Below are 15,368 nucleotides of genomic sequence, written 5' to 3'. Positions count from 1 at the left end.
TGGAATTCTAATAAGCAGAGAGGCTAAAGGCGGCAAAGAGTCACTGGTCTAAGAACAGCCCAGCACAGGTCTCATAGGCCTGGCTAGCCTGCCCTGGGGTGTCCCTGAGAGTTATCTGTTTCTGCCTTATGAATGCAGGGCCCTAGGGTTACTCCTCAACCTTTCTCTTTATGTCCCCGTTTGAACGAGCAGCACACAGAACAGTGAACACACACTATGGGCAAAAAGGGGCTCTGTGATAAGTCTAACCTCACAGGGTGATCCGATCATAAATTCCTCACTGGGCAGGTCATGGTGGGTAGTAACGTCCCAGGCATATAACTTCCGCAGTAAAAGGTTATCTTTGCCTTAAGCAAGCCCTGTCCATCATTTTTTGCACGTCTATGTTAACATACCTTTGAAATGCCTCTTTTTCAGACCCCTCGGAAGCAGAATCGTAACCATCGTCAAAAGAGCACACAAGGTTGTTGACGGTCCTGTAATCCAATCCCTGCCTTGCTTTCTCCCACCTTCCTGTAATCTTCCTTACGTTCTCCCCTTTAATTCCAAAAGTATCAAAGAAATTGTCATTCTTGGAAGCATTTTTCTGTCTGTTGAGGTCTTGCTTCCAGGTGTGTCCTGTTTGGCTCAAATAAACTCTTTAAACTCTTATAAAATTTTTCTACAGGTGTGGATGTTCTTATGGTGACAATAACACAGCATGTGCTACTCTCCTATGTGACCACAGGCACACTCAGTCATACTCTGTGTGCAGCAAACTCTACACACAATGTACATACACAATAAAATAAATCGTACAGGGGATAATGTTATGGGCTGAATGGTGTCCCCCTGAAATTCGTATGTTGAACTCCTAAGCCCCAGTACCTCAGAATGTAACTGCATTTGGTGTTAGGGTCTTTAAAGAGATAATTAAGTTAAAAGAGGTCCCTCTCCAATATGAGTGGTACCCTTATGAGATTAGGACACAGAAATGCACTGAGAGAAGACCACATGACAACACAGAGAAAAGGTGGCCATCTAAAGCCAAGGAGAAGAAACCAACCCTGCCTACATCTTGATCTTGGACTTCTTACCTCCAGAATTGTGAAAAATCAAATTCCTGCTGTGTCCGCCTGTACCAGTTCATGGCACTTTGTCACAGTAGCTCTAGCAAACTAAATAATAATGCTGTCCAACATGGCAGCCACAAATCACACGGTAACAGCACCTGAAATGTGGCTAAGTGTGACTGAGGAACTGGGTTCTTAATCTGAGTTATTTTAAGTTTAAATACAAATAGCTACACGTGGCTACAGCATTAGCGTGGTGATGGAGCTCATGGCACACTGTGACTTGCCTATTCAATAGCTACCTTCCTTCTTCTTTGCTCATAAATGCCAGTGTTGTTCAGGCAATCAGAAGCCATGTGCTTCAGGAGGGAGTGAACTCTTTCCAAGCTTTCTGGAGGAAGGAGAATCTTGTCTAGTGTAAGTCAGTTATCGGAATTATATTCCCCTTCTAGTGACTGGGTTAGAAATAGGCAAATGACGCAAATCCGGCTAATGACACAGAGGGGGAAATCTGGAGGATTCTGAGAATATTCCCCTTGATCTTAAAAAGGGTCATAAAGGAGGGACAGTCTCTCTCCCACCCTTAGATTTTTAGGTGACAATGATGCTTAGACTTGCTAGAACCATCCCATGCCCACGAGGGGACAAAAGCCAGTGTGCTGAGGATGGCTGATCGAAAAGACAGAAAGAACCTGGGTCTTCAGTGATGGTGCCATGTCACATCATAGCCAACCTTGGCACTATCCTATCTCCTTTGCTATGTGAAATAACAATTCCCGTTATTAGTAAAGATATTGGAAGCTGGATCTTCTGTTAAACGCAGTCGAAAGTATTCTTTTGGGATTAGCAAATCCATGGCATGCAAGCTGTGTTTCTGCCTCCAATGCCAGTATTATAAAACATGGCAATTTTTTGTCCTCATTCTTCTCAAGCTCCCGTTCCAAGCAGTCACTACCAATCAACTGGAGTTCATATGCTAGTGAAAAATCTGTTTGCTATTCCTGCTCTAGGGCAAAAGAACACAAGCATCTGCTTTGTCACAAACTCCCCCACAAACATTTTCTTCCCATTGGTCCTGGCCAACAATTGGAAAGTGTTCCTGTAAAACCAACAATACATCAATACCCATGACACCAACCCACACAAACAATTCAAACAAGCCTGAATCAAGGGAAACAGGTTTGCATGATGCCCAAGGACATTTAAAAAGGAACTTACTTTTGAAGGGTCAATTCATGCTGGGAAGGGAAGTCAGTCACACGGCAATCTTTATTTGAATATAATGGAGCAGAAAATGCTCTTTTATTAATCTGATGTACATTAAATATCTTTGCAGCTGTTACATGAATGTTAGGTATCTGGCATATAAATGTATACACACTTCCACATGTGACAGATTTATACTGTACACGAGTCATCCCACACGAAGCATGCCCCTTCACAAGGATACGCATGGCTGTCTCAGGACATTTGTCAAAACACACTTGGTCAAACATTTTGGCAATCAGGAATCAGACACAGAGGAGCATACCAGAAAGATGAGTTCACAACAGGACCAGCTGTACTTCAGATGAAGAATCCAGAAAGCTGAAACAGAATTTATTGGGGTTCACACATGCAGCACGTATATACAGTACAATTAGGGTAACTGGAACATTCATAGCAGGAGGTCTTACAGAGCAGTACAAACAGAAAAGAAACAAGACAAGACAAAGCAAAATACCCAAATGCCAAAACCAAGGTCAGGACCACTGCCAAGATCGCACTGCAAAGGAGAGTGGGTTGTAGGTTTAGCATGTGGAAATGGAGGTCCACCTGAAAGAAAAAGCCCTTCCAGGACTTTATTTACAGTATCTAGACATTAGTGAAGGACATATCATCTCTTCAATATGTTCCTGGGTCAGGGCAAGGATACATAGCCACATTTGGGGTGCTGTGAAAGCACACATCAAGAAAGAACATTTCTTTTTTCTTCTGTTTGATTTAGGACATAGGTTTGGTACAATAAATGTATAACAACAGCAGTGGAAATGAGATTAAGTCATTAATCTGTCCATTTCCTAGGCAGACCTGGGGTATGTCAGAGGCAAGGGAGAGTTGCTTTCTTGGACGCCTATTTGGGTGTGAGAGGGTGATACTCTGTAACTTCAAACAAGTTTATTTTTGTTTGCACATAATAAAATAGCCAATTTTCTGTACGTTCTTTCTGGAGGAACAATATCCATAGAAAACTGGGTTCCCAGCACCGTGGATCCTATTCTAAGTCAATACAAATGCAGAAAGAAACCCTTTATGTACCAACATGAGGTTGAGCTTGCTAAGTCTTTCCTTCCCTGGGGCTTATGGGCAATACTGACCTGCAAACCCATGGGACTCAATGTGGTGCAGACTGGGCCTCTGCCATGGGAGATGACACATAACTTTGGCCCCTGTGAGCAGGCTCGGTCCGTTGTTCTCCAGGAACCTGAAAGCTGCTTAGGACTCTGCACCCCTGCATCTAGGGTAAGCCGCTAGCTTGGTGTTAAACCCTGTCTGAGTATGAACAGAGGGCGGAGGGGCGCTTTCTCCTCCTCCTAAATCTGGACTCTCTTGGCTCTAAGGGGAGCACGAATGTACTAGGCTAGGCAGAGAAGGGGCAACCTCTGCGATTTCAGCATTTACTTCTTAATGGAAAGCACCCAGCCTTCTGCATCAAGGAAGACCCTCTGTAGGCATGGAGAGATGTGTCCACCTTCCACACGTCTGTGATTTCTGAGACATGGGCCTCTCTTAGATTTCATGCCAGTGGTGCACAGCCTATCTATCCCCCACAGCAGTTGAGAAGCAGTTGGAAATCTAGCCCAGTACAGGGCCAAGCGTCTAGAGATCACACCCCCTGCACCCTTCTGTTCAACACATGCTCCATTCTCTGGCCTCCACCACACACGTGGAATGATCACTATGTTCTTTAGCCCCAAGCGCCCCAGTAAAGCTTTGCCTTGCCTTTGTACACTGCGCGAGTTAAGAGGTAGCAAGAGGAGGAAGGGGGGAGGAAGGGAGACAGAAGAGAAGGGAAAGAAAGGACGTGTGGACCACCTGGGGGAGGTAAGGAGGAGAGAGCTAGTGGGGAAAAAAGGAAATAGGGGTGGAGGGTCACTGACAGCCACCTTCTCTCTGCTCTGCCTCCCCTCAGGCCGCAGAACCCCAAAGGTTCTTCAAGACACTTTGTAACAACCATGCACTGGTTTTAAACTGAAAACTGAAAATCTGCTACTGACTGTCAGACTTTGTTTTCTGGGTGGCTTATCTGCTGAGGGTAGAGAGGGGGAAAGCTGCTCTAGGATATCTGTGAAGACACTTGACTCAATCACAAGTCTTCCAAATCAGAAAGGAAACACCCTGGGAAGCAGAGGCCAGCAGCTGAGGGATTTGCTGACTCCGCTCCGCTCCAGAGAAAAAAATCCCGCACTGCCTGCTCTGGAACAGACTTCCCAGCCCCCATCTCTAGGTTCAGGCCACGAAAAGAATACCTTGGAAGACACTGGGATTTTAAAAATGAACATCCCTATAAAGATGGGGCTCTCATTGCTGCTGATTCTTTTCCTTGAATAATACCTAGGGCAATTTCCTGCCAAGACATTTAAAGACATAGCACATATGTGGCTCCGTTTTTCTCGTTTCCTTAGTTAGTAGTCCCTCCGACAAAGGCCAAGCCATTGAGGAACTTTCTCCTCCTGTCAAAGATAGTCCCGATTTTCAAGGAGTTCCTGCACTGTCCACTATAGGCGATTAGTTCTTTTAAATTTGGAAAAATAACACTTTGTGTTCATGGGGAGGGCGTTTCAACCATCTGAGGCCCTCGTTACAGATGTTTTCTCTTTCACGCCGTTTGCCCTGACATCATTTAAGTCCCGTAAAGGGTTAATTATCTCCACGCAGCAGTGCCTCCATGGGAGGTGCTCGATACATATTTGTTGAATAATCACACGAGATGACAAGCAGAAGTGAATGCTCTGCCAAGGTCCTCCCCCCACCCAGCCCTGCTAGCCTTAAACATCCATCAGCTGCATCCTTGTAACTCAGAATTCTGGGATTACAACACTGGATCTAGATATTGTTTGAGAAAGACCGAAGGTAACCCTGGCAATGGCTGGAGCCGGCTGGTGAGACATTACCACTGTTTAGAGCAGAAGGCATCAGACACAGAGAACTGACCCTACCCACCTGAAACAATGAAGGGATATACAATACATCTAGGAGAGACCGATAATTTTCTTTTGTCTACGTTACACAGAGAATGAGAGAAGCTTAACTCAAAACACACTTTGCTTGGCAGAAACGAAAACTGTAAGAAACGTGTAGTCCATTTCTGAGTGCCCTACTGGGTAGATTGCTTTGGTTGTTGCAACACGACTGGTGTTTGTGTGGGCTTGGTAACTGGACTAAGTTCCGCATGATATGGGGGAAAAGGAAAACCAAATATATAGCCAATATGCACCTAAACAACCAGCCAGTTATCTCCCTGTGACACCAGATGAGGGCCCAATTCAGACGTTCCTGACTTTAGAGCCTTTAATGCATGAACAGGTCAGGTGTTTTACTGAAAAAATAGGTAAAGCCCATTTTGATATTGACCAGAAAGGAAATTGGAGAATATCATATTCTGTTTGGCTTGGCAGAGGGAATCAGAAGGTATTCCCAAGGAACGCTTTTGAAATGGTACCAGGGTTTAGAAAGTCTAAAAACTGTACCCCAATCTCTACACTGGAACTTCTGCAAGGCTCTCTTGGACTCTCCGTCTGTCACCACATTTCTTTTCCTACCTCTGTCTTGATATCTCAAGACACCCAGAAAAGCAGCGAAGCAGTTTTTGATGCGAATCTGAACTGATTCGGTGAGATTTGTAAATGAAAGTGTACTTGCCAACTTAGGTAAAATCACTTAAAAACTCTGAAGGTCTACGTCTACTTAAGACCACGTTTAAAGACTTAAGTGGAGTACACGGTCAGGAGAGCGACAGGATCCAGCTCTGTGGTAGTATTGTGCTCAGACAGTCTCCCAATGGTGTCTCTGGCTGGGTGAGTCCCTTTCCTGGACAGGCAATGATAACTGCCCAACCAGCATTGAATTGAGATAATGCTTGGAATCTGAAGAAGCCGACAGCACAAACAACATGGGAACTATGTTCTCTGGCCCGTAGGGGCTTCCAAAACAACCTCCTGAGCTCTTGTACGCATGCCTAGTTCCCAATTTTTCAGTTTCTAAACTGAACCTACTTGATGCTTGTAAAGATGAGTTTAGCATCAGAAGGTAGATAATCAGATGAAGCGATTTTCATGAAGATCCTCTAGAGACTTGGACTCCTCCCACTAGCAAACTAGTCCCAATCCTTTATAGACAGGGAAACTGAGGACATTCATGACTGACATTCTCCCCAGCAAGAGCTGGGCCTTACTGGTGGTTAGTGGTGGAGCTTGGGCTGAGACCCATCTATCTTGTCTCCTAGGGTCAGCTCTCTGGGTGTAAGATGACCTGGGTTTGGTTTCCAAAGCACAGGATTGCGTGGCAGCTGGGTGTTGTTAAAACCTATCACTTGGGGGTGTAACATGGTATGGGATTTACAGTTTGGAGCAGCTGGGGGTTTTACCTACTGAGAGGACCCAGTGATAATAGGATTTGGGAGGATTCTGGATTGGTTCTAAAGAGCTATGAGGAAATTTTAGATAGAAAAGGAGCTAGAAACATAGGAGCAAGTGGTACTGTTTCCTAGGCTTTCTCTTTTTCACACTCTCATTTTCCTTCTACCTGAACTGAGATGCTGGGTGTATGTCCCTGTGCCGGCGGCTTCCTACATTGATAGAACTGAGGGTTTCTATTTAATTGCATAGCTATATCTTAATCCAGCTAACCCCAGAACAAGCCAGACAGGCCACACTACATACTTGGGGAAGAACTTGAGCTCTCATAGACAATCCAGGTGACGGGAACAATGTAAGGGAGGCAGAGAAAACTGTAGGAAAGGTGGAAAAGGTGGTGACCAAGAAGGTTTGTGACCACAGACTGTCCAGGAGATTAGAATAGATCCCTCTTGGGCCACCTGGGAGGCTTGGATTAGGTGACAAGAAGACCAAGAAAGGCCCTGCTGAAGGGGATGCATGGTGGTAGGTCTCATGAAGTGGGGTTCTGCTGGTTTATCCTATTCTGACCCAAACCAGCATTCAAATAAAATTCTGTGTAAACTGGGCTCCATCGCTTGGGAGGAGGTTTATAAATTTAGAGCTACAACAGACACTGGAGACATTTGTAAAAATAAAGCTAGTCCAGGAAGCAAAGTTAGCTGTCACGGAAGACTAGAGACAGTAACATCCATACACACTTCTATTTTTTTTTTTTGAAATGAGTCAATGGAGATACGTATTATACTTTTGCAGTTATTACTGCACGTGCTGCGTCCAACTAAAAAAAGCCCTGCTCGGGTCCCCAAATATGTCTTTTTCTAAGAAGATAAATCAAGGGGTAGAGAGGTGGAGACATGAGTTCATATGGAAGAATAATAATATACAGGGCACTTCCTTGGTTTTTGACTGCTGGCTTTGTTCTCCAACAATATTACAATGGGCAGATGTGAGAGTGTCTTGTTTCTTTCCCTGCTTTGTGGATATCAGTCTACTAGATCTCCTCTAGTCTTTATTGATTTTCCTTCTGCCTGCTACTTTAGCAGTTTTTGATTTGCGTTTTCCTGATGTTCTGGCCCTCAGCTCACATCCCCATGGAACCACCCTCTTCCTGACAGCCCCAACCCCAGGCTGCCCGCCTACAGACCTGAATTACTTCAAGGGGGAGTTGATTAGTGGCTTCTATTAATGAAAGAAGCTTTTCACAGAGTCTGAACTCTGCAGTCTGGAGCTCTAGGAGGACCATTAGGAAACGGAGAGGGAGGCAGAGCAGCCTCTGGGGTTAAGACATCTTTGAATGTAATGACTATTGGAAACAAAGGCTCTCCTTAGTGAGGCCCCAAGATTGAGGCCTGCTGGAAATGCCTCTAGTAAGTACAGGTATATAACCCTCTCACAAGACAGAGAGAGTTAAAAAAGGAATATTGTTTTAATGTGGGATTTATTCCTGGCTGCAGGTCATTGCTGCAAATATAGAAGGAGGCTTCAGATTTCAAAGAAGATGAGTAAAAAGGACCAGCATGGAGGAGGGGCAGGCCCAAAGGGGTGAGAAGGTCACAGGAGCTGACAGCCCGTGGGAATGTCCTGCTGACCTCTCTTTTCCAGGACCAGGCAGATTCCATACATAATATGAGCAACCCAAACTACCAGGAGATGCTGCCTTGTCTGCCAGAGGGCCCCTTGGAGTATGGCAGGCTGTGATTTCACACAGAGCCAGCAGCCAGTGCCCCAGCCCAGGGGAAGATAGAGGAACGGGACCTGCTTCAGTGATGCCAGCTATAGAAAGTCCAATGTCAACTACTGTGGTCACTGTTCCTCAGGACAGTGGCACTCTCAAGGTATCAGTTTGCATTTCCAAATGGCTTTAGGTGTGAATGTCTTCCTAACTTGGAATTGACAACTTAGATGACTGACAATCTCTAGACTAGAGACAGTTTGGATGAATGGCAGAATCAGGTAGGCAGATCCAAGTTTTAGAAAGTGACTTTCTTTCCTTGAATCCGCTTTCTGGCAAGATCAATGGCAGCTAGGGGTGGATGGGGGGTGGGTCAGGGAGAGGTAAATAGAAGCCCAAGATCTCTCTCTGATCTCTGATTTTCTAACATTCTGAACCACATGCCACCATCACAGATGCCACTACTGTCCCTTGCCCTCACATTTCTCATAAGTTTAATTAGGCTTTCTGGCAGATATTTTGCTTATTCAACTCACTGAGATCTTTGATGCTAACTGCAGAGCCTTTATTTTTCTTGTCAGCAGAGTCACCTTAATTGTCATGCCTGAAAGAGCCCCACCCAGCTCCGTTTGGTACCACATAGTTTTCTCTGAGAGGCTCTGCTGTAACAGCAGAATTGCTGGGTGTCCTTTTCTAAGTAAACAGGAAATATCACTGTTTGAAAAAAAAAAAAAAGAAAGAAAAAAAGAAAAGTTAGAATCCCTCTCCTCTCCTCAGCACAAAAACAATAATATGCCAACTTATATTTCCTGTGAACGTTGAACTAGGAGCAGGATCTATTTCTTATAGCAGCACAATCCTCTTCTTAGCTTCTAAACCTCCAGTGAACAGAATCTCAGGGAGGCCCAGCTCACTGGACATTTAAAAAATGCTTCCACTGATTTTTGGGAGGCGGTAACATCACAGTTAGGAAAGGTAACAAGGCGTAAGAAAATCCCCAAATAAAACCTGTGCAAAATCACATTTAAGGGGCAAGATGGTATGCATCTAAATTTTAGTCACAGCAAGAGTTAGTGTTCTGATATTTGACCACCTTTCTATATCTGAAAAATCTGAAGCCTTGAGTCAGTCAGGAGAGTTGACACAGACAGGGCAGGAGGAAACCCCACAGGATGGATGGCTTGTTTCCGGTTACATCAGGACCTGGGTTTGTGTGTCAGGCAGGCGCAGCCCCACCAGTCCCCCACACACGAGCACAGTGGAGGCCAGCAGGATGGGGATGGCTTTGGTGATGCTGACGAGGGAGCCGAATATCAAGTTCCCAAGGACGGCGGCGGCTTTGCAGAGTGCATTCAAGAAGCCGAAGCCTGTTGCCCTGCAAAGAAAAGAGAGTTGGACAAGGCTGAGAAAAGGAACTTCCAAGATTCCAACGTTAGATGCAAATGTCCTATATGTCACTTTCCAGGGATCTCCACGTAATTGTTTTGTGTATCATGAGAGCAAGGAACTAACTGCTTGTCAGCACATCTGGAGAGAGAGCACCCCAGTTGTTGGTACTGTTCCTTCAGCCCTCTGTTGACTCTCTCTCCCTTGACTCTTATTCTGCCCACGAGTTGCAATTTCTCAAGAGAGGAAATTTCAGGGAGTAAGAGAAGTCTCTTCTCTCTTCCAGAGTTAAATGAAAATGTATGACAATACAGTTCTTTAGTTGTCTTTTCTTTTTTTTTAACTCCCTATTTTTTCTTAACTAATGTGCAAGGTTTTTAATAACTAAAGCCCATTTTCGGGAAAAGTCAGGGATGACTGGATTGTATTCCTCATCTTTCCAGTACCATGGAGGTTAACGATCATACTCTCTTCCCGAACGTTGTTTGGTGGCAGGCAGAACCTGACTACTGAGCTGGGCGGCCCATCAATGAGCTACTGACACATTTCTTACATCCTTGTCAGAGTTCCAGGTGGGAAGCAAGTCCAAGAGAATATCACAGAGGAGAATCAGATCGCAGGCCTTGAGATCTTGCATACTCTGCTGGCATTTAAGCTGTGCAGGCGGTATGTCGCTAAGACACATCCCATTCCTTAAGACATTCTTTGGGAAAGAAAAATGGCTATCTTTGCGTGTGTTGAGTGTGATTTTACCGAAGCCTCCTGGGCAGGAAACTTAATTTTGTTCATGAGAGTATCAAGATCACTGATGTCATGAGATAATATGAATTTCCTCTGCTTTCATGTTAGTTCAGTTTTTTGTCTGTCACGGGGTACCCATGTATAGCAAAGTCACATTGAATGTAGGGTAATCGCTGCGTACGTTTTTTTCCTCCTCCAGAGGGAAATGCGTTCATTTTAAGTGCGCAAAATGCAGCATTTAGTACGCATTTTCCTTTGATTGGTTTACAAATTTGTAAGTGTGGCTTTTCTTTTGGCCAATCATAACAACTACTCATCACTACTTGGGCTGTTCCTAGTGATATTTTCTTCAACATGGAGATATTTATTGAGGTTATTATCCCACCCACACCACAGGAAAGGAATCCGCCCTCCTCTTGAGCTGTAGGAACCAAGCCTGTGAGTTAGTGCAGGCTGGTGATTTCACTAATCAGAACAGACTGGAAAACGGACAGCAAGCACTGACTTTCTTTTTGGCTATGACATCTAGAAAGTTGAGTAAGGAATGGGTGTAACAGAATCTCTAATTGAGAGAAACAGGAACTTCTTGAGAACAGGGTAAGCTAAATTTGTATCCTTCTTATTATTTTTGGCTTGTTTTTAAGAAAAGAGACCACTAATAGCAACAACCACCAAAAGGAAAAGGAGATTTAATATACTAATAACTGTTTTCAAATGAAATAGCTTGAGGCTACATGTTGGGCACCAAAGAAGACTTACTACATAGCATAGTATCATCACCCACCGCCTCCCCCATCTCCACAGAGATGATACCATGAGGCTGAGGCTGAAAAATTTTAAAAATTAATCGTTTTTTTGGCTCCCATTAACTAGGACTTTTGACTTCCCGTTCGGGAAATTGTATGTATGGATTGAATAAATATTTCAATAGTGCAATGCGCCAGGCATTAATCTAAAAAACAAAACAAAAACAAAATTGAGACTTTTTTGAGCAGATTTAGGTTTACAAAAAATTTAGTGAAAAGTAAAGAGAATTTCCATATTTCCCCTCCCCCCCAGTTCCATTATTAATATCTTAGTGTGGTATATTTGTTACAGTTGTTGAGCCAATATTAATACATTATCATTAACTGAAGTCTGTAGTTTATATTGGGATTCACTCTTTATATTATGTATTCCATGGGCTTTCACAAATGTATAATGGCACATATCCACCATTATAGCATCATACAGAATAACAGTTTCACTGCTCTAAAAATCCCCTGTGCTCTCCCTTCATCCCTCTCTCCCTCCCTCCCTCACCCCAACTTCTGGCAACCATAGATCTTTTTACTGACTCCATAGTTTAGCCTTTTCCAAAATGTCATATACTTGGAATCATACTGTATGTAGCCTTTTCAAACTGGCTTCTTTTACTTTTTTTTAAAGTACATTTTTTGTTTCATAAATTACCAAATACATCTTACGGTGGTGAAATAAGCTGTATTGTTCTGGAAAAAATGGGTAGTTGCTGATAAGAAAGAAAAACATTCTTCTGTATGAAGAAGTCTCTCAATGCTGAGACTGGAGAATGACACTTGCAGAATTTACATCTGTGTTACAATAACCATATTTTCCCAAGCTATAAACCTCTGGTATAACTCAGAGCAGGGTATAAAATACAGGTGGCTATCTCCTTATCTCTCTCAAAGTGTACCAGACGAGAGGACAACTTCCTGAGATTTCTGGGCAGCACTAAGACATGCGTCAGAAGCATCTGGTATCTGAAGCTTCTAAAAAAAAAGACGATCAAATCCTTATTTCCTAAGACTCTCCTTCTTCGTTTACCAAGCAGAGGCAGCTCTTCACATGAAAATCTGGTGTGGATGCAAAGCATATAGCCTCCTTAAATTAATGTTGGCATTCGAGAAAACGTGACTGTCCTTTGCTTGGATAAGTAAATTATTTCTTCAAATACTTGTAGCTGGAGGCTGTGATTTTCTATGCATTGGAGGCACAGCTGTCTTAGAAAAATCATTCTCAAAGTGTCTCTCCCTTGGGGGTTATCTGTTTATAAAGAAGCTTTTAGTTTATTTATTCCCTTGTTTTTACTTAAAGGCATGGCATTAACTTCTGCAGACGTACAAAGCACAAGCCACCATGTGCTCCTAAAGTCCTCTGAGGATGGGGAGCTCAGAACGTGGAGGGTCCCCCCTTGTCAACTTAGCAGCAGGACAAAAGATGTTCTGTACCTTCTCTTAACCAGCAAGCACCAAGGAGAAAGACTGAAATGATCTATCATCTTTCTAGAAGTTCCATCCCTCATTCCCCCACCTCTCCAGCCAGAATCCTTTGTTTTCCATTCTTGCTCAACCTATCGATTTAAATCCTTTAAGTGGGAATTTTTCCCCCAAACAGTACCCTGTGAGTGTAGCAGTCCTGTCCCCCATTCCATTAAGGTAGCTCTTCTCTAGCACCATTAATTCCCAGTCTGAGAATGAGGTGCTGGTCCAGGCAGCTGGCTTCAGCTCAGCTGATGGGGGCATGGCTGCCAGAGTGTCCCCTTGCTGCAGCTGGACTGTGGCCCCTCCTCCAGGGCCTTTGCAATTTAGTGAGTCTTAGTTCATTTATATAATTATACTCGTATGTAGTAATTGGTGGCTGGGAAAAGAAAACTGTAGGCTCCATTCTGGATAAAGTGAGGGAGGGTAGCTTTGCCCTCCTCCTATCCAGTCTCTTTCTTATTTGGCTTCTCTGACTTCAGGGCAGGATCAGCTGGGATATTTTGAGGCCCCTGGGAAGGAGAAAGGGACACTGAAGGATGGCAGCACTCAGGCAGTGCCTGGCGCATCTGGTAGGCACCGTGTGCGTGTTAGCCATTGTTTTAAACATCGGCTGAAATAGCTGCCCCATTGATTGATGAAATTGTTAAGAAAAGAAAAATAATAAATGGTATGCTGTGAAATGGAGTGAAATGGTGTAGATCCAGACTGAGCTCATGGAATGTACCTGTTAAAGGGTAAACTGTGAGCATTCTCTTTGTCTAGTCTAAACTTTGGAAAGGAACTTTTCCTGGACAGCTCAGTCCAGTCATTGGTAGCAGGGTCCCAGCGTGGGGCATTTGGGAAAGGACAGGCAATCCTTCAGTCAGGAATACTCAGTGATCTAAAGATTCAGCTGGAAGTGGACTATTTGAAATCAAACAGAATTAATTTCATTTTTCTCACAAAAACAATATTACAAATGACGTCTAGGTTCCCCAGGTTAACCTAAAAAAAGCTACTTTAATACTGACTCCATCTGAGCTATAGGACTACAATGGTAAGAACACCAGAAACCCCTTGAATATTTGTCTAAGAAGCAAATGTGTCATTAACATAATCCTCATTTACACATTCTCTTACGCATTTCCTCCTTTAGCAATCGTTCATTAAGCATCTATTATATGCTCAGCACCACACTAGACACCAGGGATCCCAAAATGAACAAGATAAAGTGCCTATTTGTGGTAAGACAGATGCAAAGAGATCATGGTAACACAACATGCTAAGTGCAGTGACAAAGCTACCCACGGGGAATTATGGCGGCACAGAGGATGGCAAGTGATCTCAGGCTAGGGTGGGGTAGTGGAAGGGAGCTTTCTCAGAGGGGATGGGTGGGGACAGAACTGGTTTGAAGGAATAGGAGGAGCTTGCCAGGTGAAGGATGGAACATGGGTAGAGGTGTTCTCTGCCTCTCACATCTTCCTAATTTAGCTCTGTGGTACCCCACTCAGGTCTGCCTGATGCATCTCCCCCAATGGCTTCTCAAGTGCCAATGGCCTGCCTTCCGTCAGTCCCCAAATAAGTTTCCCATTGCCTCATGCAGCCTGTTCTTAACTTGGGGTGAGGAGAGCCATCTGGTTGACTAGGGTGCCCGGACACGTATAACCACAGCCTCACCCAGTGGTGTTCAAACCTGGGCGCATAATAACACCTGTGGAACTTTGAAAACAGTGATATATGCCCCAGGGTCATGCTCACAGAAATTACAACTTCACTGCTCTCCTGGAGGCCCAGGCATTGGTAGTTTAGGAAGCCTGCGTGATGTTAAAGTGTATCCAGGGCTGAGAACCCTGCAGTCTCCCACAGACTTCTCCATTTTTTAATTGATTTGGATTTACTGTTACATACTAAAGGAAATTACAAAGGCAAAACATCCACTCCAGCCTTCAACAAATGATTTTCACTTCTGAGTTCCCTTTAGAGTGCTTCCAATCATATCCACATTTTTTACACGTGACAGAATTTTAGAAATTTGCTTTCTGCTTTTTCCAATCAGTAACGTAACTGTTTGTCCCATGTCATTTATGTTTCATTTAAAATGAAGTGATTTAGCGAATAACCATTATTTCTGTAACCATACCATTGGATAATTAGGAGCTTTCCAAGTTTGGGGGAACATAAATGATGCTTCAGTCAACACGTTCACACATGAGACCTCCTCTGTTTGCATGTGTCTGTTAGGGAAGATCAGGCCGTGTAGCCCCACCAGGGAAGATGTTTAGAATGCGGTGCTGTGGCCACAGGAGAGGAATCGAATGCAAAGGCCTCCAGCCTCTTTCTTCTTCTCTGCTGGCTCTTAACTTCTCTTGTGTATGCTGGTTTCACAGCTCATTTGCACCACAGGCAATCAGTTTCTCACCTAACATGAATCTTTCCTTCTCTTCCAACTCTCACTCAGTTGCTATAGGTTGGACTTGAGGCAGCCATGGAGGCCTTCCCTGCTGGGTGAGGCCCACCTTCCTGCTCCCCTCCTAAGGGCTGGGTTGTACCAACTGCAGAGATCCCCTGTCTGGAGTTAACCTTAGTGAGGTCCCAGCCACATTTTTAGGGTTGGACC

At 44.1% G+C, this 15,368-nt stretch overlaps 1 protein-coding gene across 1 annotated transcript in view; it reads right to left on the bottom strand.

Moving 5' to 3' along the window:
- Positions 1-2,320: 2,320 nt before the first annotated feature.
- The window catches only part of SV2C (synaptic vesicle glycoprotein 2C), a 183,195-nt gene continuing 170,147 nt past the window's right edge, over positions 2,321-15,368 (bottom strand). The window contains exon 13 of the mRNA XM_019728142.3: positions 2,321-9,756. Coding sequence (XP_019583701.3) covers positions 9,573-9,756 — 184 coding nt within the window. The 3' untranslated portion in view covers positions 2,321-9,572. The remainder of the gene's footprint in view (positions 9,757-15,368) is intronic.

Source organism: Rhinolophus sinicus, chromosome 3 (assembly GCF_057876585.1).
Source record: "Rhinolophus sinicus isolate RSI-liver-muscle chromosome 3, RSI-T2T, whole genome shotgun sequence".
In the NCBI taxonomy this organism is placed as follows: Eukaryota; Metazoa; Chordata; class Mammalia; order Chiroptera; family Rhinolophidae; genus Rhinolophus; species Rhinolophus sinicus.
The sequence above is the reverse complement of the archived record's forward strand: the minus strand, read 5'-3'. Positions and strand labels throughout refer to the sequence as shown.